This window comes from Oncorhynchus gorbuscha, linkage group LG06, assembly GCF_021184085.1.
Source record: "Oncorhynchus gorbuscha isolate QuinsamMale2020 ecotype Even-year linkage group LG06, OgorEven_v1.0, whole genome shotgun sequence".
Taxonomy (NCBI): Eukaryota; Metazoa; Chordata; class Actinopteri; order Salmoniformes; family Salmonidae; genus Oncorhynchus; species Oncorhynchus gorbuscha.
Genome location: NC_060178.1, coordinates 99,769,417 through 99,796,219, shown reverse-complemented (window position 1 = coordinate 99,796,219; position 26,803 = coordinate 99,769,417). Strand labels below are relative to the sequence as shown.

Here is a 26,803-nt window from a genome sequence, read left to right as displayed (position 1 = left end):
ATTGACGGTCCCCAAGAACACAGTGGCCTATCTGCACCACTCCACCAATCAGGCCTTTATGGTAGAGTTGCCAGATGGAAGCCCCTCTCAGTTAAAAGCACATGACAGCCCGCTTGGAGTTTGCTAAAAGGCACCTAAAGACTTTCAGACCATGAGAAACAAGATTCTCTGGTCTGATGAAACCAGGATTGAACTCTTTGTCCTGAATGCCAAGCGTCACGTCTGTAGGAAACCTGGCACCATCCCTACAGTGAAGCATGGTGGTTGCAGAATCATGTTTTTCAGCGGCAGGGACTGGGAGACTAGTCAGGATCGAGGCAAAGATGAATAGAGCAACATACAGAGAGGTACTTTATGAAAACCTGGTCCATACCACTCAGGACCTCAGACTGGGGGCAAAGGTTCCCCATCCAATAGGACAACGACCCAACGTGGCTTCGGGACAAGTCTCTGAATGTCCAAGATTGGCCCAGCCAGAGCCTGGACTTGAACCAGATCAAACATCTCTGGAGAGACCTGAAAATAGCTGTGCAGTAACACTTCCCATCAAACCTGACAGAGCTTGAGAGGATCTGCAAAGAATGGGAGAAACTCCCTAAATACAGGTGTGCCAAGCTTGCAGCATCATACCCAAGAAGACTCAAGGCTGTATTCACTGCCAAATGTGCTTCAACAAAGTACAGAGTAAATGATCTGAAAATGTATGTAAATGTAATATTTCCTTTTTTTAAATATAAATTAGCAAACGTTTCTAAAAAACAGTTTTTGCTTTATCATGATCGTGTGGAGATGTGTGTAGATTGACGAGGGAAAAAGACAATTGAATCAATTTCAGAATAAGGCTGTAAAGTAACAAAATGTGGAAAACGTCAAGGGGTCTGAATACTCTAGGCACTGTATTTAGCCTAGAGGTTAGAGATCCCAAATCTGGTGTGGAAAGTTTGCTAGCAATTGTATCCTAGATGCCACCTACCTTGAGAAAGGAACTTATTTACAGTTTCATGGCATTCTCATGTTTCCACTTGTCAATTGTATGTGTTTTTGTAAAAGTCTCTAATCGATTGGGATTGGTCCACTGAGCTGTAAAAAAAAAATGATAATAAAACCTGGATTCCAACTGCTCAGTTGTGTGTGTGTGTGTGTGTGTGTGTGTGTGTGTGTGTGTGTGTGTGTGTGTGTGTGTGTGTGTGTGTGTGTGTGTGTGTGTGTGTGTGTGTGTGTGTGTGTGTGTGTGTGTGTGTGTGTGTGTGTGTGTGTGTGTGTGTGTGTGTGTGTGTGTGTGTGTGTGTGTGTGCGCGTGCGTGGGGCGTGTGCGTGTGTGTTTCTCAGGGAGTTGGGTTAAAAGCTCAATTGATATGTGGCTGTCTCACCTACCTTCGATGAATGCACTGACTTTAAGTCGCTCTGGATAAGAGTGTCTCCTAAATGACCAAAATGTCAAATGGACATTACAATCTCATTTTTTTTATGTCTTAGCCATATTGAAAATCTAGTCAAACATCAAACAGCAAACCTCTTAACTGAATAAGAATACATTACTTGAAGATATTTAAATGTCAAGAGAACAATATGGTCCATATTGTTAAGGAAGAGCACGGTTCCAATCTGATGCTTGAGGCATGCTTTTGAAGCTCCTAAAAGTGAATCTCCATAGGACATACTGTAATTACAATCTCAATGGATCTTCACTAATAGGGCTCTATTGAGGGCTCTACCTTGGTTCAAATATAATTTGTTCTATTTAAAATACTAATTAACACTAGCCATACTGAATAACGATAAAACGTTATTCTCTTTAAACAGTATGCCTACCCAAACAAATACTTTGCCAGGCCTGCATTGGAAATAAGAATGTGTTCTTACTGTAACAGGGCTAAGTGAATAGTCGAGAACAAAAATATCTGTTAACTATAAGATGCCAGCTACTTGCTTGAATTCCACACAATGTATAGCCTTAATCAGATAGCAATGTAATATGGGCCCTTTACGGTACAGTACATAACCTGTAAATAATAATACAACAAATGATGTTGTATTGTCACATACACTGGATAGGTGCAGTGAAATGTGTTGTTTTACACGGCCAGCCATAATAGTACAGCACCTCTGGAGCAAATGAGGACTTAGTGCCTTCGTCAAGGGCACCGACGTATTTTCACCTTCTCGGCTCAGGTATTCTAACCAGCAATCTTTCGGTTACTTACCCAACGCTCTAACTACTAGGCTACTGTACTACGCGATCTACAGGAGAATACACTACTTCAAAGACATGGACATATGTTTTGATGTAACTAAAAACTGTGCTTGTGATCTACGGCAGTGACATATTTGAATAATAACATCACAGAAGCAGTTTGTAAATTATTCAAAACAGAGGACTCACTGTGGCATTTGTCCTATAACTTAATCAAATGTTTTTTAGTGTCGCAACTGCAGCTGCTTTGTTCTGTAAAACATTGTTCGACCTTCAACACATTAACAAATGAATGTCATCCACTTAACATTTCCCAGAAACAGCAATGTAACACAGAGTTACATTACCATGATTCAAATCAATGCCTATTGGATTATAGGAGTGGGTACCAGACCTCTTTCACTTATAATGCAACACAAAACATTAAATATAAGAATACCTCAAATCATTCTACAAGTGTCAAAAGGAGATTACGTGCGTAAAAGTGTTATGTGTGATCTACTATGTAGATACAGTACGTGATCAAGCATTACACTGCACTGGGAGTTAGTGACACCTTGTATAATGCTTTGACTGTTGGTGCATGAAGTGCACCTGTTGCTTAAGAGGATACCACCTCCTCCACCGCCCTCATCATCACCAACACCACCACCACATAGTTGTACAATTGTAGCCTATATCTTTCTGATATTGGTAGCTTGCTACTAGCCTACACTTTCAACTAGACTTTCAATTGTAGCCTTTATGCCTATATGCTGCGCTTCAGATTGACCTGCGGCTGGGTTTGGAGTTTGAAAAATGTATGCAGTCTACTGTAGCGCACTTAAATTAAGTCATTAAAAAAATTATATACAGACAATTACCACTTTCTAACCCCTTTCTAACGCCCGTGCGTCAGGTGGTTCATGGAGTGACGTCATTTTTTGATAAATTGAGAAAAAGCATTAAGGGAAATTGGTAATATTCATTCATGTTCATCTTCCTTCCGTCACTCGTGTTTACGGGTACGTGCATAACTTGGTGTGACACAAAAGCGCCTTCAAACTCACACTGTGCAGCCTGGAAGGTGAGATAATCGTTCCGGGATTTCTTGTGCTGAGCGCCTCAGCACACACAGCTTCAGTGGACCTGCAACAAAAAGCGATACAGCAAGTCGCGCCAGTGATAGCCTACATTTCAAATCAGCACATCATTATTCAGTGGACGATGGGAAGCGGTGGCAACACATCGGACATTCCGTACTATTTCTCACATTTTGCCATGATGAACAATAGTGTTTTTTGTCGGAACTTCAGCGATAACGTGAGTGTAGAGGCCAAATGTGAGAGAACAGACAACCTAGCCAAAGACTCGACACCAGTGATCATCGCGATTATAATCACGACTCTTTACTCTATCGTGTGTGTGCTTGGTCTGGTGGGGAACGTACTCGTCATGTATGTCATTATCAGGTAAGATATCACAAACTAATCCCATGTTTTATAGTCTACACTGCCCTGACAATTGTCCAGATGTTTGTTAAATCCTAGCCTAGTCTAGGTTAGTCTTTGTACATTTCAAAGTAATAGGGACATCAATGGACAGTAACCCGACATAAACGGGGACACCATGAGTAACTTGTTGCCTTTTACATCATGTAGAATAGTATGTGGTAAATTGAAAGAAACAGGTTGTTTATAGATGAATATGGCACCCTGCTCAATAATTCATCTGAACAGAGCATGCACAGCTCGGTTGGAGCGAGTGGTCGCATCTGCACGTCGCTCCAACGGGTAGTATAACTTTTTCATTATATTTCATTATATCACAACGGTTTGATTTGTCTTATCTTAGCAATTTCTTCTCAGCTAGCTACATAGCCGTCTTTGTATCAAAGATAATTGCGTAATTATCGTATTTCGCCGTCCTAACGTAGTCTTCACTAGCCAGCTAGCTAACGTCCACTGATTAGCTGCACTGAGAAACTTTTACACTCAACTGAACGACTTGATTAGTTTAGTGTTAGCTACCTACATAGCTGTCTTTGCTGTCTTCGTATCATCGTATCATCGTATCCAAGATAATTGTGTTGTTTAGGTTTAGAGTGTGTAGTCTTAGAGTGATTATCTTAATTTACCGAGGTTAGCTAGCCAGCTATTTGTCGTCCTTAACGTAGGTGACTCTGCTAGCTAGCCAACGCTAGCCAACGTCTTCTGTATAGAACTCAACTACCCGGTCGCATTCACAGGTTGTATCACATTTTCACTTCATTTCATTACAGTACAACGGTTTGATTTGTTTGATCGTAGCTAGCTACTTAGCTAGCTACATAGCCGTCTTTGTATCAAAGATAATTGTGTAGTCTAGAGCGATTTTCTAGGTTCGCTAGCCATCTATTGTCGTTCTTTTAACGCAACGTAACGTAAACAACACTGCTAGCTAGCCTGCTAGCCCCCGAATATAGCAACACTGCAGAAACTATTACACTCAACGGAATGACTTGATTAGTGTAGTGTCAACAACGCACCCACTGCCAGCTGGCCTACTTCAGCAGTACTGTATCATTTTAATCATTTTAGTCAATAAGATTCTTGCTACGTAGCTTAACTTTCTGAACATTCGAGACGTGTAGTCCACTTGTCATTCCAATCTCCTTTGCATTAGCGTAGCCTCTTCTGTAGCCTGTCAACTATGTGTCTGTTTATCCCTGTTCTCTCCTCTCTGCACAGACCATACAAACGCTCCTCACCGCGTGGCCGCGGCCACCCTACTCTGGTGGTCCCAGCGCGCACGACCCACGTGGAGTTCCAGGTCTCCGGTAGCCTCTGGAACTGCCAATCTGCGGTCAACAAGGCAGAGTTCATCTCAGCCTATGCCTCCCTCCAGTCCCTCGACTTCTTGGCACTGACGGAAACATGGATCACCACAGACAACACTGCTACTCCTACTGCTCTCTCTTCGTCCGCCCACGTGTTCTCGCACACCCCGAGAGCATCTGGTCAGCGGGGTGGTGGCACCGGGATCCTCATCTCTCCCAAGTGGTCATTCTCTCTTTCTCCCCTTACCCATCTGTCTATCGCCTCCTTTGAATTCCATGCTGTCACAGTTACTAGCCCTTTCAAGCTTAACATCCTTATCATTTATCGCCCTCCAGGTTCCCTCGGAGAGTTCATCAATGAGCTTGATGCCTTGATAAGCTCCTTTCCTGAGGACGGCTCACCTCTCACAGTTCTGGGCGACTTTAACCTCCCCACGTCTACCTTTGACTCTTTCCTCTCTGCCTCCTTCTTTCCACTCCTCTCCTCTTTTGACCTCACCCTCTCACCTTCCCCCTACTCACAAGGCAGGCAATACGCTCGACCTCATCTTTACTAGATGCTGTTCTTCCACTAACCTCACTGCAACTCCCCTCCAAGTCTCCGACCACTGCCTTGTATCCTTTTCCCTCTCGCTCTCATCCAACACCTCCCACACTGCCCCTACTCGGATGGTATCGCGCCGTCCCAACCTTCGCTCTCTCTCCCCGCTACTCTCTCCTCTTCCATCCTATCATCTCTTCCCTCCGCTCAAACCTTCTCCCACCTATCTCCTGATTCTGCCTCCTCAACCCTCCTCTCCTCCCTCTCTGCATCCCTTGACTCTCTATGTCCCCTATCCTCCAGGCCGGCTCGGTCCTCCCCTCCCGCTCCGTGGCTCGATGACTCATTGCGAGCTCACAGAACAGGGCTCCGGGCAGCCGAGCGGAAATGGAGGAAAACTCGCCTCCCTGCGGACCTGGCATCCTTTCACTCCCTCCTCTCTACATTTTCCTCCTCTGTCTCTGCTGCTAAAGCCACTTTCTACCACGCTAAATTCCAAGCATCTGCCTCTAACCCTAGGAAGCTCTTTGCCACCTTCTCCTCCCTCCTGAATCCTCCGCCCCCTCCCCCCTCCTCCCTCTCTGCAGATGACTTCGTCAACCATTTTGAAAAGAAGGTCGACGACATCCGATCCTCGTTTGCTAAGTCAAACGACACCGCTGGTTCTGCTCACACTGCCCTACCCTGTGCTCTGACCTCTTTCTCCCCTCTCTCCAGATGAAATCTCGCGTCTTGTGACGGCCGGCCGCCCAACAACCTGCCCGCTTGACCCTATCCCCTCCTCTCTTCTCCAGACCATTTCCGGAGACCTTCTCCCTTACCTCACCTCGCTTATCAACTCATCCCTGACCGTTGGCTACGTCCCTTCCGTCTTCAAGAGAGCGAGAGTTGCACCCCTTCTGAAAAAACCTACACTCGATCCCTCCGATGTCAACAATTACAGACCAGTATCCCTTCTTTCTTTTCTCTCCAAAACTCTTGAACGTGCCGTCCTTGGCCAGCTCTCCCGCTATCTCTCTCTGAATGACCTTCTTGATCCAAATCAGTCAGGTTTCAAGACTAGTCATTCAACTGAGACTGCTCTCCTCTGTATCACGGAGGCGCTCCGCACTGCTAAAGCTAACTCTCTCTCTCTCTGCTCTCATCCTTCTAGATCTATCGGCTGCCTTCGATACTGTGAACCATCAGATCCTCCTCTCCACCCTCTCCGAGTTGGGCATCTCCGGCGCGGCTCACGCTTGGATTGCGTCCTACCTGACAGGTCGCTCCTACCAGGTGGCGTGGCGAGAATCTGTCTCCTCACCACGCGCTCTCACCACTGGTGTCCCCCAGGGCTCTGTTCTTGGCCCTCTCCTATTCTCGCTATACACCAAGTCACTTGGCTCTGTCATAACCTCACATGGTCTCTCTTATCATTGCTATGCAGACGACACACAATTAATCTTCTCCTTTCCCCCTTCTGATGACCAGGTGGCGAATCGCATCTCTGCATGTCTGGCAGACATATCAGTGTGGATGACGGATCACCACCTCAAGCTGAACCTCGGCAAGACGGAGCTGCTCTTCCTCCCGGGGAAGGACTGCCCGTTCCATGATCTCGCCATCACGGTCGACAACTCCATTGTGTCCTCCTCCCAGAGCGCCAAGAACCTTGGCGTGATCCTGGACAACACCCTGTCGTTCTCAACTAACATCAAGGCGGTGGCCCGTTCCTGTAGGTTCATGCTCTACAACATCCGCAGAGTACGACCCTGCCTCACACAGGAAGCGGCGCAGGTCCTAATCCAGGCACTTGTCATCTCCCGTCTGGATTACTGCAACTCGCTGTTGGCTGGGCTCCCTGCCTGTGCCATTAAACCCCTTCAACTCATCCAGAACGCCGCAGCCCGTCTGGTGTTCAACCTTCCCAAGTTCTCTCACGTCACCCCGCTCCTCCGTTCTCTCCACTGGCTTCCAGTTGAAGCTCGCATCCGCTACAAGACCATGGTGCTTGCCTACGGAGCTGTGAGGGGAACGGCACCTCAGTACCTCCAGGCTCTGATCAGGCCCTACACCCAAACAAGGGCACTGCGTTCATCCACCTCTGGCCTGCTCGCCTCCCTACCACTGAGGAAGTACAGCTCCCGCTCAGCCCAGTCAAAACTGTTCGCTGCCCTGGCCCCCCAATGGTGGAACAAACTCCCTCACGACGCCAGGACAGCGGAGTCAATCACCACCTTCCGGAGACACCTGAAACCCCACCTCTTTAAGGAATACCTAGGATAGGTTAAGTAATCCCTCTCACCCCACCCCCCTAAGTTTTAGATGCACTATTGTTAAGTGACTGTCCCACTGGATGTCATAAGGTGAATGCACCAATTTGTAAGTCGCTCTGGATAAGAGCGTCTGCTAAATGACTTAAATGTAATGTTAAATGTAATGTAAATGTAATGTGAAGGAATGGCACCGGGAGTGAGGCGCATGTAAATCATGATATTGACCAGCAAATTGCTACATTATTTAGCCTGTGTAATTCATTAGGGAATTCATTACAACATGTGCTGCTGAAGGCCATCATAAAAATAAAGCATATTGCATTATTTGTGTCAGTAGGCAGAGCATTGCACCATGTGTAATCTCATGGAGCCTAGTCAGAATAAAATGCTGCAAGAAAAAGCATTGCAATCACATGTTAATCAGACAATTACAATTTACAACTCCAGTTGTTAAGGAATTTTGGCTAAAATGCAACGGATTTCCAGACCCTCATAGTCATCTTCATAACATTAGCTGCCATAGAAACCATTGTTGTGGCACAGTAGAAACAATTTAACATTATTTGTAATTGTTGGTATTTAACTGTCATAAACACTTTACTTTGAGAACATATAGAGATATTTTAAGGAGCATATGCCCCACCCTCTCAAAATGCATATCAAATTGGCCATAAAAATGACAAGGCCTGTTATTTTGCAATAATATTAAAGCAAAATACAGTAATTACAGGCTTAACAGGTACAATATAACAATGTGTAATTGCACTATTATTACACTGAACCTGGCTATATGTCAATAGTAGTATGGCCTATACCCTTTCAATGAAAAATGATTCGCTAGAGTAAAGGCTCATTAGAAATGTATTGTATGTGTAGCCCTTGATATGCCCTTGTGAGACTGAGCAGCAGACCTGCCTGTATGGAGACATTGAGAGGATGGATTGGCTACGAGACTGCTGATAGCTTTCTGATTGACATGTGTACATGTGTAACAGTATAGCTTCCGTCCCTCTCCTCGTCCCATCCTTGGCTCGAACCAGGGACCCTCTGCACACATCAACAACAGCCACCCTCGAAGCATCGTTACCCATCGCGCCACAAAAGCTGTGGCCCTTGTAGTGCATGGGGAACAACTACTTCAAGGCCTCAGAGCGAGTGACGTCACCAATTGAAACGCTATTAGCGCGCACCACCGCTAACTAGCTAGCCATTGCACATCGGTTACACATGTTACTTTGTTATCGGTCCCAGCATGCATCACACCATTTTCTATACAGACATATTATCTTTTAGTCACAGGTTTGTTGATTGAAGGGAGCTCATGCATCTTTTAGCATGCTGTTGCCAAATATGTGTTTTTAATTAAACAGCTTCACTAATGTCCTTCATATTATACCAAAGGTGTTAAGAGCCTAAAACTTTGAAACAGTTGAGTATCTCCAGTCACAATCCCACACTGTCATTGAAAGATGCTCAAGGCAAGCAGTAAATCAATGCTGTTTCTCAGAAATGTCTTCCTCAGCCGGGGTGGCCTTAGTAGCCCATCAGCATTCGCCTGCTTCTTTTAGTCTTTGACCAAAAGAGGAGATGACAACCAACTGATCTCTGCTGATGACATAGTAGTCTAAGACTCCTGAGTAGAGTTCAGTTTTATCCAGAATAACTACTACCTCAGCTTGTCCAATAAGAACACAGATATTCCATACTCACAGCACAAGTTTCATTACGGTGTTCCCTACTGAACATGTGCCACATTGCCACACTTCACTATGACCCAGAGGCATGTAAGCTACATTAAGCACAACCTCAAGAGAGTCAACTCCCTTGGGGAATTCAGAATCCACTCACAAAGTCCTCCATTTACCCCAATGAACGCCGTGGTGGTGAACTGATTGGCATTATGATTCAACTTTATTTTAAAGAATGCACCAATTTGTAAGTCGCTCTGGATAAGAGCGTCTGCTAAATGACTTAAATGTAAATGTAAAGACATGTAGCCTGAGATTGCTGTGCATAACTCGTGAAAATCTTTCATTGACGTCAATGCATGATGTACACAAAATCAAGTTAGTCATTCCTATCTCAAATTTGGATTCTTTCCTAAGTGCGTACCAACTTAATAGCTCTAGTAACTGCAAAGACCTTTTGAACCTTTATATGTTCAAAACAGCTACACAGTGGACATGTTCATGCCATTAACAACAACACCTAACCCACCCCCAATCTTCCACCAGATCAGCTCTTTCATCCAGAAACTCTCACAAGCACAAACAAATGACAATCAGTGTCACCCACAGAATGATATCTGCATGCTCATGTGGAAAATCCATTCCAGTTGGCAGAAAAACTGCAGGGAAAATAGTGCAGAGTGCTTTTTGTTGTCATGGAGACACCAAGGCTTTCTCGCTGACCATCCCATTCCCCAGTCAGCCTACCAAACCATCCCTTCCCCCAGTCAGCCTACCAGACCATCCCTTCCCACATTCAGCCTACCAGCCCATCCCTTCCCACATTCAGCCTACCAAACCATCCCTTCCCCCAGTCAGCCTACCAGACCATCCCTTCCCACATTCAGCCTACCAGCCCATCCCTTCCCACATTCAGGCTACCAGACCATCCCTTCCCACATTCAGGCTACCAGACCATCCCTTCCCACATTCAGGCTACCAGACCATCCCTTCCCACATTCAGGCTACCAGACCATCCCTTCCCACATTCAGGCTACCAGACCATCCCTTCCCACATTCAGCCTACCAAACCATCCCTTCCCCCAGTCAGCCTACCAGACCATCCCTTCCCACATTCAGGCTACCAGACCATCCATTCCCCTAGTCAGGCTACCAGACCATCCCTTCCCCCAGTCAGCCTACCAGACCATCCCTTCCCCCAGTCAGCCTACCAGACCATCCCTTCCCCCAGTCAGCCTACCAGACCATCCCTTTCCCCAGTCAGCCTACCAGACCATCCCTTCCCCCAGTCAGCCTACCAGACCATCCCTTCCCCCAGTCAGCCTACCAGACCATCCCTTCCCCCAGTCAGCCTACCAGACCATCCCTTCCCCCAGTCAGCCTACCAAACCATCCCTTCCCACATTCAGCCTCTTGCAGTACAATAAAACACCAGATGTGATCCATTCCCTGAATTGCTGTTAACACTTACATTTTTGGGTCACAAACAATGCATTCAAAAGGGTCCTGTACCCTTCATGGCCATATGTTCCTTGATGAACAAAAACGGTGGTTTATTGTTGTCAGTCTAGTGCTTGTATTTTATCATCATTTTGAAGGGTGCAAAACATGACGAGGTAGGGAAATTAATTCAGGCTAACATGTCCCTCTATGCACAAACAAAATTAAAGATTTATCATTTAATTGTCCTCTTATCAACAGGTTGCTTGTAACGAAGTTCGTCTGTTGTTTGAAGAGAGTCAGACCGAAATGCAGCGTGTAGGTTACTCATGACTTTTAATGAAGATAATGCGGTACATGAAATAACTGAAGAAGAAAACAACAAACGAGTGAAACTAATTACAGCCTATCTGGTGACTAACACAGAGACAGGTACAATCACCCACTAAATACAACGCGCACTCAGGCTACCTAAATACGGTTCCCAATCCGAGACAACGAGAATCAGCTGACTCCAATTAGGAATCGCCTCAGGCAGCCAAGCCTAACTAGACACACCCCTAATAATACACACTCCCAATTAATACAAACCCCAATACGAAATACAACATATAAACCCATGTCACACCCTGGCCTACCCAAACATATAACAAAAACACAAGATACAATGTCCAAGGCGTGACAGAACCCCCCCCCCCCTAAGGTGCGGACTCCGGGACGCACCTCAAGAGCATAGGGAGGGTCCGGGTGGGCGTCTGTCCATGGTGGCGGTTCTGGCTCGGGACGTGGACCCCACTCCATAAATGTCCTAGTTCCTCCCCTTCGCATCCTAGGATAATCCACCTTCTCCGCCGACCATGGCCTAATAGTCCTCACCCTGATCCCCACATAACTGAGGGGCAACTCGGGACCGAGGGGCAGCTCGGGACAGAGGGGCAGCTCGGGACAGATGGGCAGCTCGGGACAGAGGGGCAGCTCGGGACAGAGGGGCAGCTCGGGACAGAGGGGCAGCTCGGGACAGAGGGGCAACTCAGGACAGCAGGGCAGCTCAGGACAGAGGGGCATCTCAGGACAGAGGGGCAGCCCGGGACAGAGGGGCAGCCCGGGACCGAAGCAGCCCGGTACTGAGGGGAAGCCCAGTACAGAGAGGAAGCTCAGGCAGGTAGTAGGCTCCGGTAAATCCTGGCTGGCTGGTGGACCTGGATGATTAAGGTTGTCTGGCCGATCTAGAAGATCTTGGCAGACTGGCACTTCTGGCGGATCCTGGCAGACTGGCACTTCTGGTGGATCCTGGCAGACTGGTGACGCTGGGCCGACTGGCGGCGCTGGGCAGACAGGAGACTCCGGCAGCGCAGGAGAGGAGAAAGGCCCTGGCTGTGCTGAACAGGCGGGAGTCTCCAACAGCGCAGGAGAGGAGAAAAGCTCTGGCTGCGCTAAACAGGCAAGGCGCACTGGACGCGCTGGGCCGACTGGGAGCACTGGTGGCGCTGAACAGACAGGAGACTCCGGCAGCGCAGGAGAGGAGAAAGGCTCTGGTTGCGCTGAACAGGCGGGAGACTCCAACAGCACAGGAGAGGAGAAAAGCTCCGGCTGCGCTGAACAGGCGAGGCGCACTGGACGCGCTGGGCCGACTGGAAGCACTGGTGGCGCTGGACAGACAGGAGACTCCGGCAGCGCAGGAGAGGAGAAAGGCTCTGGCTGCGCTAAACAGGCTGGAGACTCTGATAGCACAGGAGGGGAGAAAAGCACTGGCTGTGCTGAACAGGCGAGGAGCACTGGAGGCCTGGTGCGTGGTGCTGGAACTGGTGGTACTGGCGCGAGGACACGCACAGGAAGCCTGGTGCGGGGAGCTGCTACCGGAGGACTGGTGTGTAGAGGTGGCTCTGGATAGACCGGACCGTGCAGGCGCACTGGAACTCTTGAGCACCGAGCCTGCCCAAGCTTACCTGGCTCGATGCCCACTCTAGCCCGGCCAATAGGAAGGGCTGGTATGTGTCGCAGCTGGCTCTGCACCCGCACTGGAAACACCGTGCGCCCATAGCATAACACGGTGCCTGCCCGGTCTCTCTAGCCCAACGGTGAGCACAGGGAGTATGCGCAGGTTTCCTACCTGGCATAACTATTCTCCCTTTTAGCCCCTCCCCAATAAATTTTTTGGGGTGACTTTCCGGTTTCCAACCGCGTCGCCGTGCTGCCTCCTCATACTTGTGCCTCTCCGCTTTAGCTGCTTCTATTTCCTCCTTGGGAAGGCAATATTCTCCCGGCTGCGCCCAGGGTCCTTTTCCATCTAATATCATCTCCCAAGACCAGAAGTCCTCATATTGCTGCTCCTCACAATTAACAGGGAGAGTAGGCTCAGGTCTGACTCCTGACTCTGCCACTCTCTCTCTGCGCTTTCCCCCGTTACCTACGGTTTTCGCTCTGTAAAGCCGTGCTTTCCTTTTCGATTTCATACGTGTATAGCCCTCTTCGCATTGCTGTAGGGAATCCCAGGCAGGCTCCTGCACTCGATCTGGGTCGGCCGCCCACCTGTCGATTTCTTCCCACGTCGTATAATCCCTGCTTCTGCCGTCCATAACGTCCTCCTTTAGATCCTGCCAGTTCACACGCTGCTCGGTCTGTAAATGGTGGTGGGTGATTCTGTAACGAAGTTCGTCTGTTGTTTGAAGAGAGTCAGACCGAAATGCAGCGTGTAGGTTACTCATGACTTTTAATGAAGATAATGCGGTACATGAAATAACTGAAGAAGTAAACAACAAACGAGTGAAACTAATTACAGCCTATCTGGTGACTAACACAGAGACAGGTACAATCACCCACGAAATACAACGCGCACTCAGGCTACCTAAATACGGTTCCCAATCCGAGACAACGAGAATCAGCTGACTCCAATTAGGAATCACCTCAGGCAGCCAAGCCTAACTAGACACACCCCTAATAATACACACTCCCAATTAATACAAACCCCAATACGAAATACAACATATAAACCCATGTCACACCCTGGCCTACCCAAACATATAACAAAAACACAAGATACAATGACCAAGGCGTGACATTGCTACAATGTATGCCTAATACGTCAGGTCCAATTATTTTAAGGATCACACCCTTTTTATCAATTTTCGCCTAAAATGACATACCCAAATCTAACTGCTTGTTGCTCAGGCCCTGAAGCAAGGATATCCAGTTTCTTGGTACCGTTTGAAAGGAAACACTTTGAGGTATGTGGAAATGTGAAAGGAATGTAGGAGAATATAACACATTAGATCTGGTAAAAGATAATACAAAGAAAAAACCAACTGTTTTTTTGTACCATCATCTTTGAAATGCAAGAGAAAGGCCATGTGTATTATTTGTCCTTCTGTAGCTCAGTTGGTAGAGCATGGCGCTTGTAACGCCAGGGTAGTGGGTTCGATCCCCGGGACCACCCATACGTAGAATGTATGCACACATGACTGTAAGTCGCTTTGGATAAAAGCGTCTGCTAAATGGCATATATTATTCCAGCTCTGGTGCAATTTAGATTTTGGCCCCTAGATGGCAGCAGTGTATGTGCACAGTTTTAGACTGATCCAATGAACCGTTGTATTTTTGTTCAAAATTTTGTATCAAGACTGCCCAAAGGTGCCTAATTTGTTAATTAATAACTTTTCATGTTAAAAAATGTGCACTCTCCTCAAACAATAGCATGGTATTTGTTCACTGTAAGAGTTACTGTAAATTGTACAGTGCAGTTAGATTAACAAGAATTTAAGCTTTCTGCCAATATCAGATATGTCTATGTCTTGGGAAATCTTGTTACTTACAACCTCACGCTAATCGTATTAGCCTATGTTAGCTCAACCATCCCACAGGGGACCCATCAATCCTGAATAAGTTTTAAAGGAGGGTTCTGAGCAAAATGTCAAATAACTTTTTCTGTAAGTGTTACCTGCTCAGTCATTCAACAACCCTTCAGTAATAACACATCTCATCTCCTCATTTCATGATGTTAGTTGGTTTCATAAAGCCACTTCAAAGACGTCCATGTGTTGGATGTCGTATGGGGATAGAAATGTGTTTGAATAGGCTCCACACAGTACTCTATGCCAAACAGCATCAGGTAAATGGGCAGAGAATACAGGTTAATACTAGTAGTTCCATCCTCTCAAACTCAAGTGAATAACATGTACAGTGAGTGAAAAAAGTATTTGATCCCCTGCTGATTTTGTACGTATGCCACTAACAAAGAAATTATCAGTCTATAATTGTCACGCCTTGGTCATTGTATTTTGTGTTTTCGTTATATTATTTGGTCAGGCCAGGGTGTGACATGGGTTTTTGTTATATTGTATTTTCGTATTGGGGTTTGTAGTATTTGGGATCGCGGCTGATTAGGGGTGTTGTATAGGCTTGGCTGCCTGAGGCGGTTCTCAATCTGAGTCAGGTGATTCTCGTTGTCTCTGATTGGGAACCGTATTTATGTAGCCTGGTTTCGCTGTGTATTTTGTGGGTGATTGTTCCTGTCTCAGTGTTGTTTCACCAGATAGGCTGTAATTAGATTTCACTTTCCGTTTGTTGTTTTTGTATTGAGTTATTTCATGTATCGTTCCGTTTTCATTCATTAAAGATCATGAGTAACAAACACGCTGTATTTCGGTCCGACTCTCTTTCGACAAACGAAGAACGCCGTTACAATAATTTTAATGGTAGGTTTATTTGAACAGTGAGAGACAACAACTAAAATCCAGAAAAACTCATGTCAAAAATGTTATAAATTGATTTGCATTTTAATGAGAGAAATTAGTATTTGACCCCCTCTCAATCAGAAAGATTTCTGGCTCCCAGGTGTCTTTTATACAGGTAACGAGCTGAGATTAGGAGCACACTCTTAAAGGGAGTGCTCCTAATCTCAGCTTGTTACCTTTATAAAAGACACCTGTCCACAGAAGCAATCAATCAATCAGATTGCAAACTCTCCACCTTGGCCAAGACCAAAGAGCTCTCCAAGGATGTCAGGGACAAGATTGTAGACCTACACAAGGCTGGAATGGGCTACAAGACCATCGCCAAGCAGCTTGGTGAGAAGGTGACAACAGTTGGTGCGATTATTCGCAAATGGAAGAAACACAAAAGAACTGTCAATCTCCCTCAGCCTGGGGCTCCATGCAAGATCTCACTTCGTGGAGTTGCAATGATCATGAGAACGGTGAGGAATCAGCCTAGAACTACACGGGAGGATCTTGTCAATGATCTCAAGGCAGCTGGGACCATAGTCACCAAGAAAACAATTGGTAACACACTACGCCTTGAAGGACTGAAATCCTGCAGCGCCCGCAATGTCCCCCTGCTCAAGAAAGCACATATACATGCTCGTCTGAAGTTTTCCAATGAACATCTGAATGATTCAGAGGACAACTGGGTGAATGTGTTGTGGTCAGATGAGACCAAAATGGAGCTCTTTGGCATTAACTCAACTCGCCGTGTTTGGAGGAGGAGGAATGTTGCCTAGGACCCCAGGTACACCATCCCCATCGTCAAACATGGAGGTGGAAACATTATGCTTTGGGGGTGTTTTTCTGCTAAGGGGAGAGGACAACTTCACCGCATCAAAGGGACGATGGATGGGGCCATGTACCTTCAAATCTTGGGTGAAAACCTCCTTCCCTCAGCCAGGGCATTGAAAATGGGTCGTGGATGGGTATTCCAGCATGACAATGACCCAAAACACACGGCCAAGGCCCCAAAGGAATGGCTCAAGAAGAAGCACATTAAGGTCCTGGAGTGGCCTAGCCAGGCTCCAGACCTTAATCCCATAGAAAATTTGTGGAGGGAGCTGAAGGTTCGAGTTGCCAAACATCAGCCTCAAAACCTTAATGACTTGGAGAAGATCTACAAAGAGAGGAGTGGGACACAATCCATCCTGAGATGTGTGCAAACCTGGTGGCCAACTACAAGAAACGTCTGACCTCTGTGATTGCCAACAAGGGTTTTGCCACCAAGTACTAAGTCATGTTTTGCAGAGGGGTCAAATACTTATTTCCCTCATTAAAATTAAAATAAATTTATAACATTTTTTGACATCCGTTTTTCAGAATTTTTTTGTTGTTATTCTGTCTCTCACTGTTCAAATAAACCTACCATTCAAATTATAGACTGATCATTTCTTTGTCAGTGGGAAAACATACAAAATCAGCAGGGGATCAAATACTTTTTCCCTCACTGTATAGAATTGACGTACATGCAAACTCAGCCACCTATGGATCGCCAACAGGCAGCTTATGTCACACTGTTTTTGGCTCAATATATTGGCTCTCCTTATGATTAATGCATTCAGGGCAATCTCCATCTTCTTATGCTCAATTACCTTCTATCTTTATTAAGGAAGATTAACAATATTGGTCTTGAAAGATCAGCAGTGGTGAACAATTGTATTTCCGCCTCCCTCCCATAGGGATTGTCTTTCCTCAAGGTAAGATGAGGACAAGAATAGGACTGCTCCTGAACAGTAAATGTGTCTTCGCAATATGATTGATAGTAGTAGCTTTGTCAATGAATGCATGACTGACATTGATTCAGTCTCCACACATTATATAGTACAGATGTGTGATATTAACTTGATCAGTTTTTCACAGCAACAGGAAATGTGAATTATTGTGTGAGTTTGTACTAATGGGCATTTTTGTAAGGGTTAGTGCAAATCCAGTCTGACATTTTCAAGTGGAAGTTACACATTTTAGAAGCCTTTTTAAACCTCAAACACAATACAAGTTTGCGTTCCTTGCCATGCAGGGTGATCAAATTAAGATAGTTCTTATCTTGGTTCTCTCCACCATTGAAAGGATTACAATGGCTCCTATATTAACTGTAGATTTTGTGATGATGGTTTTTGAGGGAACATGTATTTGACATTTCCAACTGAATAATGTATTGTCCCTTCGACAAAGCTTTCCAGTTTTAAAACGCTGGAAAAAGAAGGACGTCAGAGTCTAAATTGCCCACTTTACATTTGAATATTCATCAGAACTTTAACTGGTTCGTACCAAAGGATCTCACCACATTGTTTCCATTATTTAGGTGGGGTCCTATGGGTATTAGGGAAATTGATTTCAATTCAAATGTTTAAAGAGGCCCATGTTAATTTTGGGGGGCTTTGGACCCGCCTGAAACAATCTAGGAGAAACACTGTCTCAGCCTGAATGTAATGGAAGGTTGTATCAAAGATTTTTTCGAACTAACCCAAGATAGACCACAGCCTGTTGTTTCCAATGGGAGCAAATTAATCATAGTGGGCAAAAAAACAAGCAAGGAGGTGGACAGAGTCAAGCACGAGCTAGCGAGATCTTATTGTCGCGTTCTAGCATGTATTTGCATATTTACATTAGGGAACGCCTACTCTCTGAAGTATTCGTGTGCAATAACTCAATTCGCCCTTGCACTCCTTCTAAACAACACCATCTTTAGAAACTTTGGCAAACAGTAAAGTCTACTAAACTTATTCCAGTCTGTTCGTAACAGATTTTAGTTTTGGGTACAGAAAACTGTATTGAGATCCAATGTTTCATTAATGAGAAAACGTGTAGAATGTTGGCCAAAATCCATCTCAATCCATCTTCTCCCACTGCCAGCCACTGGGCTTCCATATTTGGTGTTAAGTGGAAATGCCAACCGGATGCTTCAGATTTCTACTCTGGTGAAACATCTGGCTCATTGTTCTATCTGTGGCTGTATGATTTGATATAGGGAGAAGGTAATCACAAAAAGTAAGAGGCGATGTTCCGGTTGTTCCTTAGCAACAAGCCTTGATTGCTATAGGCTACCCTGCTGCGCTGTTTCTGTGGTTATACTACCATTCATTTCCTAAAATCGAACTGCATTTTGAGAGATAATCAAAACTAACCAATGTTTTGTAAACAGGCTCACCATACCATAGTGTGTTACTGCTCTATATCCACACAATCAAAATGTTTTCAAATCAAATCACATTTTATTGGTCACACACATATTTAGCAGATGTTATTGTGGGTGTAGCGAAATGCTTGTGTTCCTAGCTCCAATAGTGCTGTAGTATCCAAAAATTCACAACAATACACACAAATATAAAAGTAAAATAATCGAATTAAGAAATATATAAATATAAGAATGAGCAATGTCGGAGTGGCATTGACTAAAATACAGTAGAATAGAATACAGTATATACATATGAGATGAGTAAAGCAGTATGTAAACATTAAACATTACTCAAGTGACTAGTGTACCATTATTAAAGTAACCAGTGATTCCATGTCTATGTATATAGAGCAGCAGTCTCTAAGGTGCAGGGTTGAGTAACCGGGTGATAGCCGGTTAGGGGACAACATAAATTGCACTAGTGTGGCTCTGATGAGTTCAGAGCTATTGTGAAAAGGCTTGTTTATGTCTGCTCTATGTCAACTGTCACTATGCATGTGCATTAGGCCTTACAACATGCCATGCACAAAGGCCATTTGCAGAGCCGGCCCTTGCCTTTTGGGGGCCCTAAGCAAGATTTGGTTGCTGGATCCCCCCACCCCCCCACCTCACAGTCAAAACATTTTGGTGGCCCACCTCTTGACGGCGGAGATAAAATGTAAGTTTTAAAGTTCATTTCCTGCAATTGGACACATTTTGCCATGGGGAGTGGAGAAAATGTAGCAGTTTTAAAGCAAGCTTTCTGCTATTATACACATTTTGCCACAACTTATGCCATGTTAATGATATCTGAGTGAGAGTCACTATCAAAATCAATAGGGGCCCCCGGGAAGTCAGGGCACCTGCCCTGCATGCCTGGTTGGAATTCGGCCATGATTACTACACGTTTAGATTGCTGGCTAGACTCATTTACCAATCTAAAAATTGTTAGCTGACATGCTAATTAAGTGACTGTCAGTGACTGACATAACAAGAGAAAAACTGCTGATGCACAACCAAATTTGCACCTAGTGCATTCTACTATTGTGACCATCAACAGTAAGTTGGGACCTCGACATAAGCTTATGTCGCTTATGCCTGGAGCCATGTGTCAGCGGTGAATATCCAAAAGTATTTGCAAATCCGTTCCACTAGACATCATCTGCTGAATAATGAGAAAAGACAGCTGGCTGCGCAGGGATATCTGCTCTATTTGAGTGGAGGTAACTGCCACCGGTGTGATCATGTCTGCCAGTCGAGCGGACCATCACACTCAGTAATTGCAGAGGCAGTTACTATGAGGCAACTGAAGTGTTTTAGTGTTAAGCTGCTGTCTGTCTTAATCGATGCTGTGATGGCTGTGCTCCCTCTTTCATAGCGAACTGGTTTCCACTGACTAGAGGCAGACAGCGCTGTTGCAGGAGGTGTCCTGTGCCATTGCTCCCTGCTACACACTTTTCTGCTGGGCAGCAGGTAGCCAGCGGTTAAGAGCATTGGGCCAGTAACTAAAAGGTTGCTGGTTTGAATCTCCGAGTCGACTATGTAAAATATTTTGTGCCCTTGAGCAAGTCACTTAACCCTGGTTGCTCTGGATAAGAGTGTCTGCTAAATGACAAAAATGAAAGATGTTGGGCAGGAGACTTCTCCTCCAATACACTACGGCCAAAGTCTGTGGGAACAGGTTGTTGTGTTGGCATCAAATGGATTTGTCCCCCAGCAGATGTTAGCGAGCTTTGATGGCTATTGAATTCTAAGGGCCTGACTCACCCATAATCACTAACCTCAAATCACAGCAGAGAGAGTCATTTCCAGAGGTGGAAAGAATCTGTTTTTGATGGTGTGCAACTGCCATCCTCTCTCCATGCTGCATCAGAGGGTTCATCATTCCTTTGATACATAAGAATAACTCTCCACCTCAAGGAATCTGGATCCAGACTAAAGAATATTGGGAGATGATTCATCTGGGAATCCCTGATTATGGGGACAATTTCCTTAATGAGGAAGGACCAGTTAAATTCATCCAACTTAAGAGAAAAAAAGGCTTTTGATGCACATTCGCTCTACTTGTAATTGGCTTGTCATCTAAAACCAGGAACAAATCTCTTATTGAAAAAAGGCACTAAAAGCTCATTTAACAGGATTGTGCACAGGGACTATTTCCATTCTGCTGTGTTATAACCATCAATCATTTTCTCTTTTCCTGTGAAATTTCTTGTGTGAGAGACAGGATGAGCGTAGTAGAGCATTTAATATGAATAAGTGAACTCCAACCATAGCCGTCACTGTCGCCCATTACTGATTACTGATCATACTTCTGAACTTCCCTTTTGTTAGCACCCAAGGTCACTTATGAGAATAATGAAATCCAAGACCACATATGAGAATAATGAAATCCAAGGTCACATATGAGAATAATGAAATCCAAGGTCACATATGAGAATAATGAAATCCAAGGTCACTTATGAGAATAATGAAATCCAAGATCACATATGAGAATAATGAAATCCAAGATCACATATGAGAATAATGAAATCCAAGGTCATATATGAGAATAAGGAAATCCAAGGTCACTTATGAGAATAATGAAATCCAAGATCACATATGAGAATAATGAAATCCAAGATCACATATGAGAATAATGAAATCCAAGGTCACATATGAGAATAATGAAATCCAAGGTCACATATGAGAATAATGAAAACCGCAGAGCATGTTGGCATGGCTTTTTGTACACTCTGGGAGATTCATACATAGGTCCAGATAGGGCTGTGGCGGTCACTAAATTTTGTCAGCTGGTGATTGTCCAACAAATAACTGTCGGTCTCACGGTAATTGACTGTTAATCAACATAAACACATTTAGCATCTCATGGCTTCCACACTGTTGGCTGGCTTCCTGGCTTCCACAATGTAAAAAGTATAATAAATCCATGTAATATAGCCTACACCTTCACAATAAATCCGTTATTTATTTTAGACACGTCTAAAGAAGCATGATATGAATAGATTGTAGTCTATTTCAGAATAACAGAATAGCATACTCTGAGTTGCCCTTAAGTTAGGTCCTGATCTGTCTATGCCAAATGGCTGGGGGCTACACGAGTTCATTTAGCAGCAAGATTTCCTTAGAATTACATGGCATTATTTTATAGTATGTAGAATACAATTGAACATAGCTGAATAAAATATAAATATTTTCTCCAAACGATTTGAGAGATTGCGCACATGCAGCTGTTCTGTGTTGAACGGTTAATGAAGAAATACAGTGGGGCAAAAAAGTATTTAGTCAGCCACCAATTGTGCAAGTTCTCCCACTTAAAAAGATGAGAGAGGCCTGTAAATTTTCATCATAGGTACACTTCAACTATGACAGACAAAATAAGAAAAAAAATTCAGAAAATCACATTGTAGGATTTTTAATGAATTTATTTACAAATTATGGTGGAAAATAAGTATTTGGTCACCTACAAACAAGCAAGATTTCTGTCTCTCACAGACCTATAACTTCTTCTTTAAGAGGCTCCTTTGTCCTCCACTCGTTAACTGTATTAATGGCACCTGTTTGAACTTGTTATCAGTATAAAAGACACCTGTCCACAACCTCAAACAGTTACACTCCAAACTCCACTATGGCCAAGACCAAAGAGCTGTCAAAGGACACCAGAAACAAAATTGTAGACCTGCACCAGGCTGGGAAGACTGAATCTGCAATAGGTAAGCAGCTTGGTTTGAAGAAATCAACTGTTGGAGCAATTATTAGGAAATGGAAGACATAAAAGACCACTGATAATCTCCCTCGATCTGGGGCTCCACGCAAGATCTCACCCCGTGGGGTCAAAATTATCACAAGAACGGTGAGCAAAAATCCCCAAAATCCCAGAACCACACGGGGGGACCTAGTGAATGACCTGCAAAGAGCTGGGACCAAAGTAACAAAGCCTACCATCTACACACTACGCCGCCAGGGACTCAAATCCTGCAGTGCCAGACGTGTCCCCCTGCTTAAGCCAGTACATGTCCAGGAAGTTTGCTAGAGAGCATTTGGATGATCCAGAAGATTGGGAAAATGTCATATGGTCAGATGAAACCAAAATAGATATTTTTGGTAAAAACTCAACTCGTCGTGTTTGGAGGACAAAGAATGCTGAGTTGCATCCAAAGAACACCATACCTACTGTGAAGCATGGGGGTGGAAACATCATGCTTTGGGGCTGTTTTTCTGCAAAGAGACCAGGAAGACTGATCGGTGTAACGGAAAGAATGAATGGGGCCATGTATCGTGAGATTTTGAGTGAAAACCTCCTTCCGTCAGCAAGGGCATTGAAGATGACACGTGGCTGGGTCTTTCAGCATGACAATGATCCCAAACACACCGCCCGGGCAACGAAGGAGTGGCTTTGTAAGAAGCATTTCAAGGTCCTGGAGTGGCCTAGCCAGTCTCCAGATCTCAACCCCATAGAAAATCTTTGGAGGGAGTTGAAAGTCCATGTTGCCCAGCAACAGCCCCAAAACAATACTGCTCTAGAGGAGATCTGCATGGAGGAATCGGCCAAAATACCAGCAACAGTTGTGAAAACCTTGTGAAGACTTACAGAAAATGTTTGACCTCTGTCATTGCCAACAAAGGGTATATAACAAAGTATTGAGATAAACTTTTGCTATTGACCAAATACTTATTTTCCACCATAATTTGGAAATAAATTCATTAAAATCCTACAATGTGATTTTCTGGATTTTTTCCTCATTTTGTCTGTCATAGTTGAAGTGTACCTATGATGAATATTACAGGCCTCTCTCATCTTTTTAAGTGGGAGAACTTGCACAATTGGTGGCTGACTAAATACGTTTTTTTGCCCCACTGTAGGTACTCCTATATGCTTAATTTAGAGTTATTAATGCAACTTTAGTTGTTCTGCAGATGTTGGGCTATATGTTTTGATCTTTAATACATTGTTAGGCTGCTTGATACGACTCTAATGACGATTTGAAAAAAGTAGCTTGAAAGACATGAGGTAGCTTTGTTTTTTTGCGTAGGCTGTACACACTTTATCAGTCTCTCATTCACAATTTGACAAGCACTTGACAATGCCTCGAATATCACAGCGGCATCCCCTTTGTGGCCATAATGCACCCCCAAAAAATCCATGCCTTTCGCGGCCAGTTGTGGTTGTGCCCTTGGCCCGAATTGCTGCGTTGTGCCCTTCTACCTGAGTGCTGCGTGCCCCTAAGCGCCTCTCACTCACATGGCTCTCCATCACATGATTGGGTCTTTCTCACAGGCTACAAGTGAAGACAGACACATCTGGGACGCAACTGCGTGCACCCTTATCTGATCCGATCCCGAGATGCATATTGAAGTTATTGGAAGACCTGTCCACATTTACTTTTCATCAGCCAACAAGATGCGGTGGCCTGACAAACAGCAGAAGCACTAGCCTATGTCAATCTACTATCCCCCATAGTACAAATACAGTCATGGCCAAAAGTTGAGGACACAAATATTAATTTCCACAAAGTTTGCTACTTCAGTGTCTTAAGAAATGTTTGTCAGATGTTACTATGGAATACTGCAGTATAATTACAAGCATTTCATAAGTGTCGAAGGCTTTTATTGACAATTACATGAAGTTCATGCAAAGAGTCAATATTTGCATTGTTGACCTTTGTTTTTCAAGACCTCTGCAATCCGCCCTGGCATGCTGTCAATTAACTTCTGGGCCACATCTTGATTGATGGCAGCCCATTCTTGCATAATCAATGCTTGGAGTTTGTCAGAATTTGTGAGTTTTTGTTTGTCCACCCGCCTCTTGAGGATTGACCACAAGTTCTCAATGGGATTAAGGTCTGGGGAGTTTCCTGGCCATGGACCCAAAATATCGATGTTTTGTTCCCAGAGCCACTTAGTTATTACTTTTGCCTTATGGCATCATGCTGGAAAAGGCATTGTTCGTCACCAAACTGTTCCCTGATGGTTAAGGGGGATGTTGCTCTTGGAGGATGTGTTGGTACCATTCTTTATTCATGGCTGTGTTCTTAGGCAAAATTGTGAGTGAGCCCACTCTCTTGGTTGAGAAGCAACCCCACACATGAATGGTCTCAGGATGCTTTACTGTTGGCATGACACAGGACTGATGGTAGCGCTCACCTTGTCTTCTCCAGACAACCTCTTGTCCGGATGCTCCAAACAATCGGAAAGGGGATTCATCAGAGAAAATGACTTTACCCCAGGCCTCAGCAGTCCAATTCCTGTACCTTGTGCAGAATATCAGTCTGTCCCTGATGTTTTTCCTGGAGAGAAGTGGCTTCTTTGCTGCCCTTCTTGACACCAGGCCATCCTCCAAAAGTCTTCAAGTTTGATAGGTACTAATGACCTCAGCAGCATCAGAGCTTGGAGAAGCCTAATTACCGTGACGAAACGGTCACATGGAATTTGACTGCCGTCATGACTCGTTACCGCCGGTGTGGCGGTAATACAGTCACCGCAACAGCCCTAGGTCCAGATCCAGATATCCCTTCTGTCCAGATCCAGATATCCCTTCTGCCCAGATCCAGATATCCCTTCTGTCCAGATCCAGATATCCCTTCTGTCCAGATCCAGATATCCCTTCTGTCCAGATCCAGATATCCCTTCTGTCCAGATCCAGAAATCCCTTCTGCCCAGATCCAGATATCCCTTCTGTCCAGATCCAGAAATCCCTTATATCCAGATCCAGATATCCCTTCTGTCCAGATCCAGATATCCCTTCTGTCCAGATCCAGATATCCCTTCTGTCCAGATTCAGACATCCCCTCTGTCCAGATCCAGATATCCCTTCTGTCCAGATCCAGATATACCTTCTGCCCAGATCCAGAAATCCCTTCTGCCCAGATCCAGATATCCATTCTGTCCAGATCCAGAAATCCCTTATATCCAAATTCAGAAATCCCTTATATCCAGATCCAGATATCCCTTCTGTCCAGATCCAGATATCCCTTCTGTCCAGATCCAGATATCCCTTCTATCCAGATCCAGAAATCCCTTTTGGCCAGATCCAGATATCCCTTCTGTCCAGTATTAGTCTTCCTTACAAAGAGAGTGCATTGGGAGCCACATTTTCACTTTCTCTCCCTGGAACTGGTAGGAAATCATCATTTTTTTGTCTGAGAGACTCAAGCGTCACCTTATCAACAATTCTCCCCTGCTTTGTTTTATGGTGTTGTTATAGACAGGCATGTTGTGTTCCAGAATGTGCAATACAAAACACCCTGCCCTTGGCTCCTTCCTGGGCTTTTACACTGATGACATCAGACCCATCCATCAGACACGGACAATGTTATGCTTAAAGCTCAAGACATCCGGTTCCTTGTGTACATCCATGGCTTACGTATAATGCACAACTCCATGCGCAAACATAGTAGGCAAAAAATGAATTATCTTTTAAAATAAAATAGTTACATTTATTTTGGCATGCATTCCCCAGCCATCTCAATCTTCTGCCAGGATTCATTCCAAGTGCAATGCACTATCGACAAGGTGGCATGCATTCCCCAGCCATCTCAATCTTCTGCCAGGATTCATTCCAAGTGCAATGCATTATCGACAAGGCATCTTCCCTGATGTTCTCAGAGATTGCATTCAGAGTAAACGCTGCGGATGTTGGCTCAAGCGTAAATTACATTTAAAAGTCAAATGCAGTGCATTTGTTTACAATGTGCCTTTGATTGAACTCTTTGTCTTTTCATTGTTTGGGTTACTGTGCTGCTGTTTTTTATTTTGGAGTAGTCCTTCATTTGAGATCAAGTTCACTTTTATTTGTCAATTGTACACGAGGTTCAACTGAAATGTGACTTCCTCTTTATCCCAACCCCTCCAAATGACACACAAACATATAGCGGTCAGAGAGGTTGGAGCAGGCGTCTGTCACCCTGGCGCCTGTTGAGCAGTTGTTGAGGGGGGGGGTTAAGTGCCTTGCTCAAGGGCACAACAGCAGGCAATGGC

The 26,803-nt window shown here is 44.7% G+C and overlaps 1 protein-coding gene across 1 annotated transcript in view; it reads left to right on the top strand.

The window, feature by feature from the left end:
• The first annotated feature begins 3,258 nt into the window (after positions 1–3,258).
• Positions 3,259–26,803, top strand: part of LOC124038618 (delta-type opioid receptor-like) — a 39,337-nt gene continuing 15,792 nt past the window's right edge. The window contains exon 1 of the mRNA XM_046354686.1: positions 3,259–3,645. Within this exon, the coding sequence (XP_046210642.1) occupies positions 3,401–3,645 (245 nt within the window). The 5' untranslated portion in view covers positions 3,259–3,400. The remainder of the gene's footprint in view (positions 3,646–26,803) is intronic.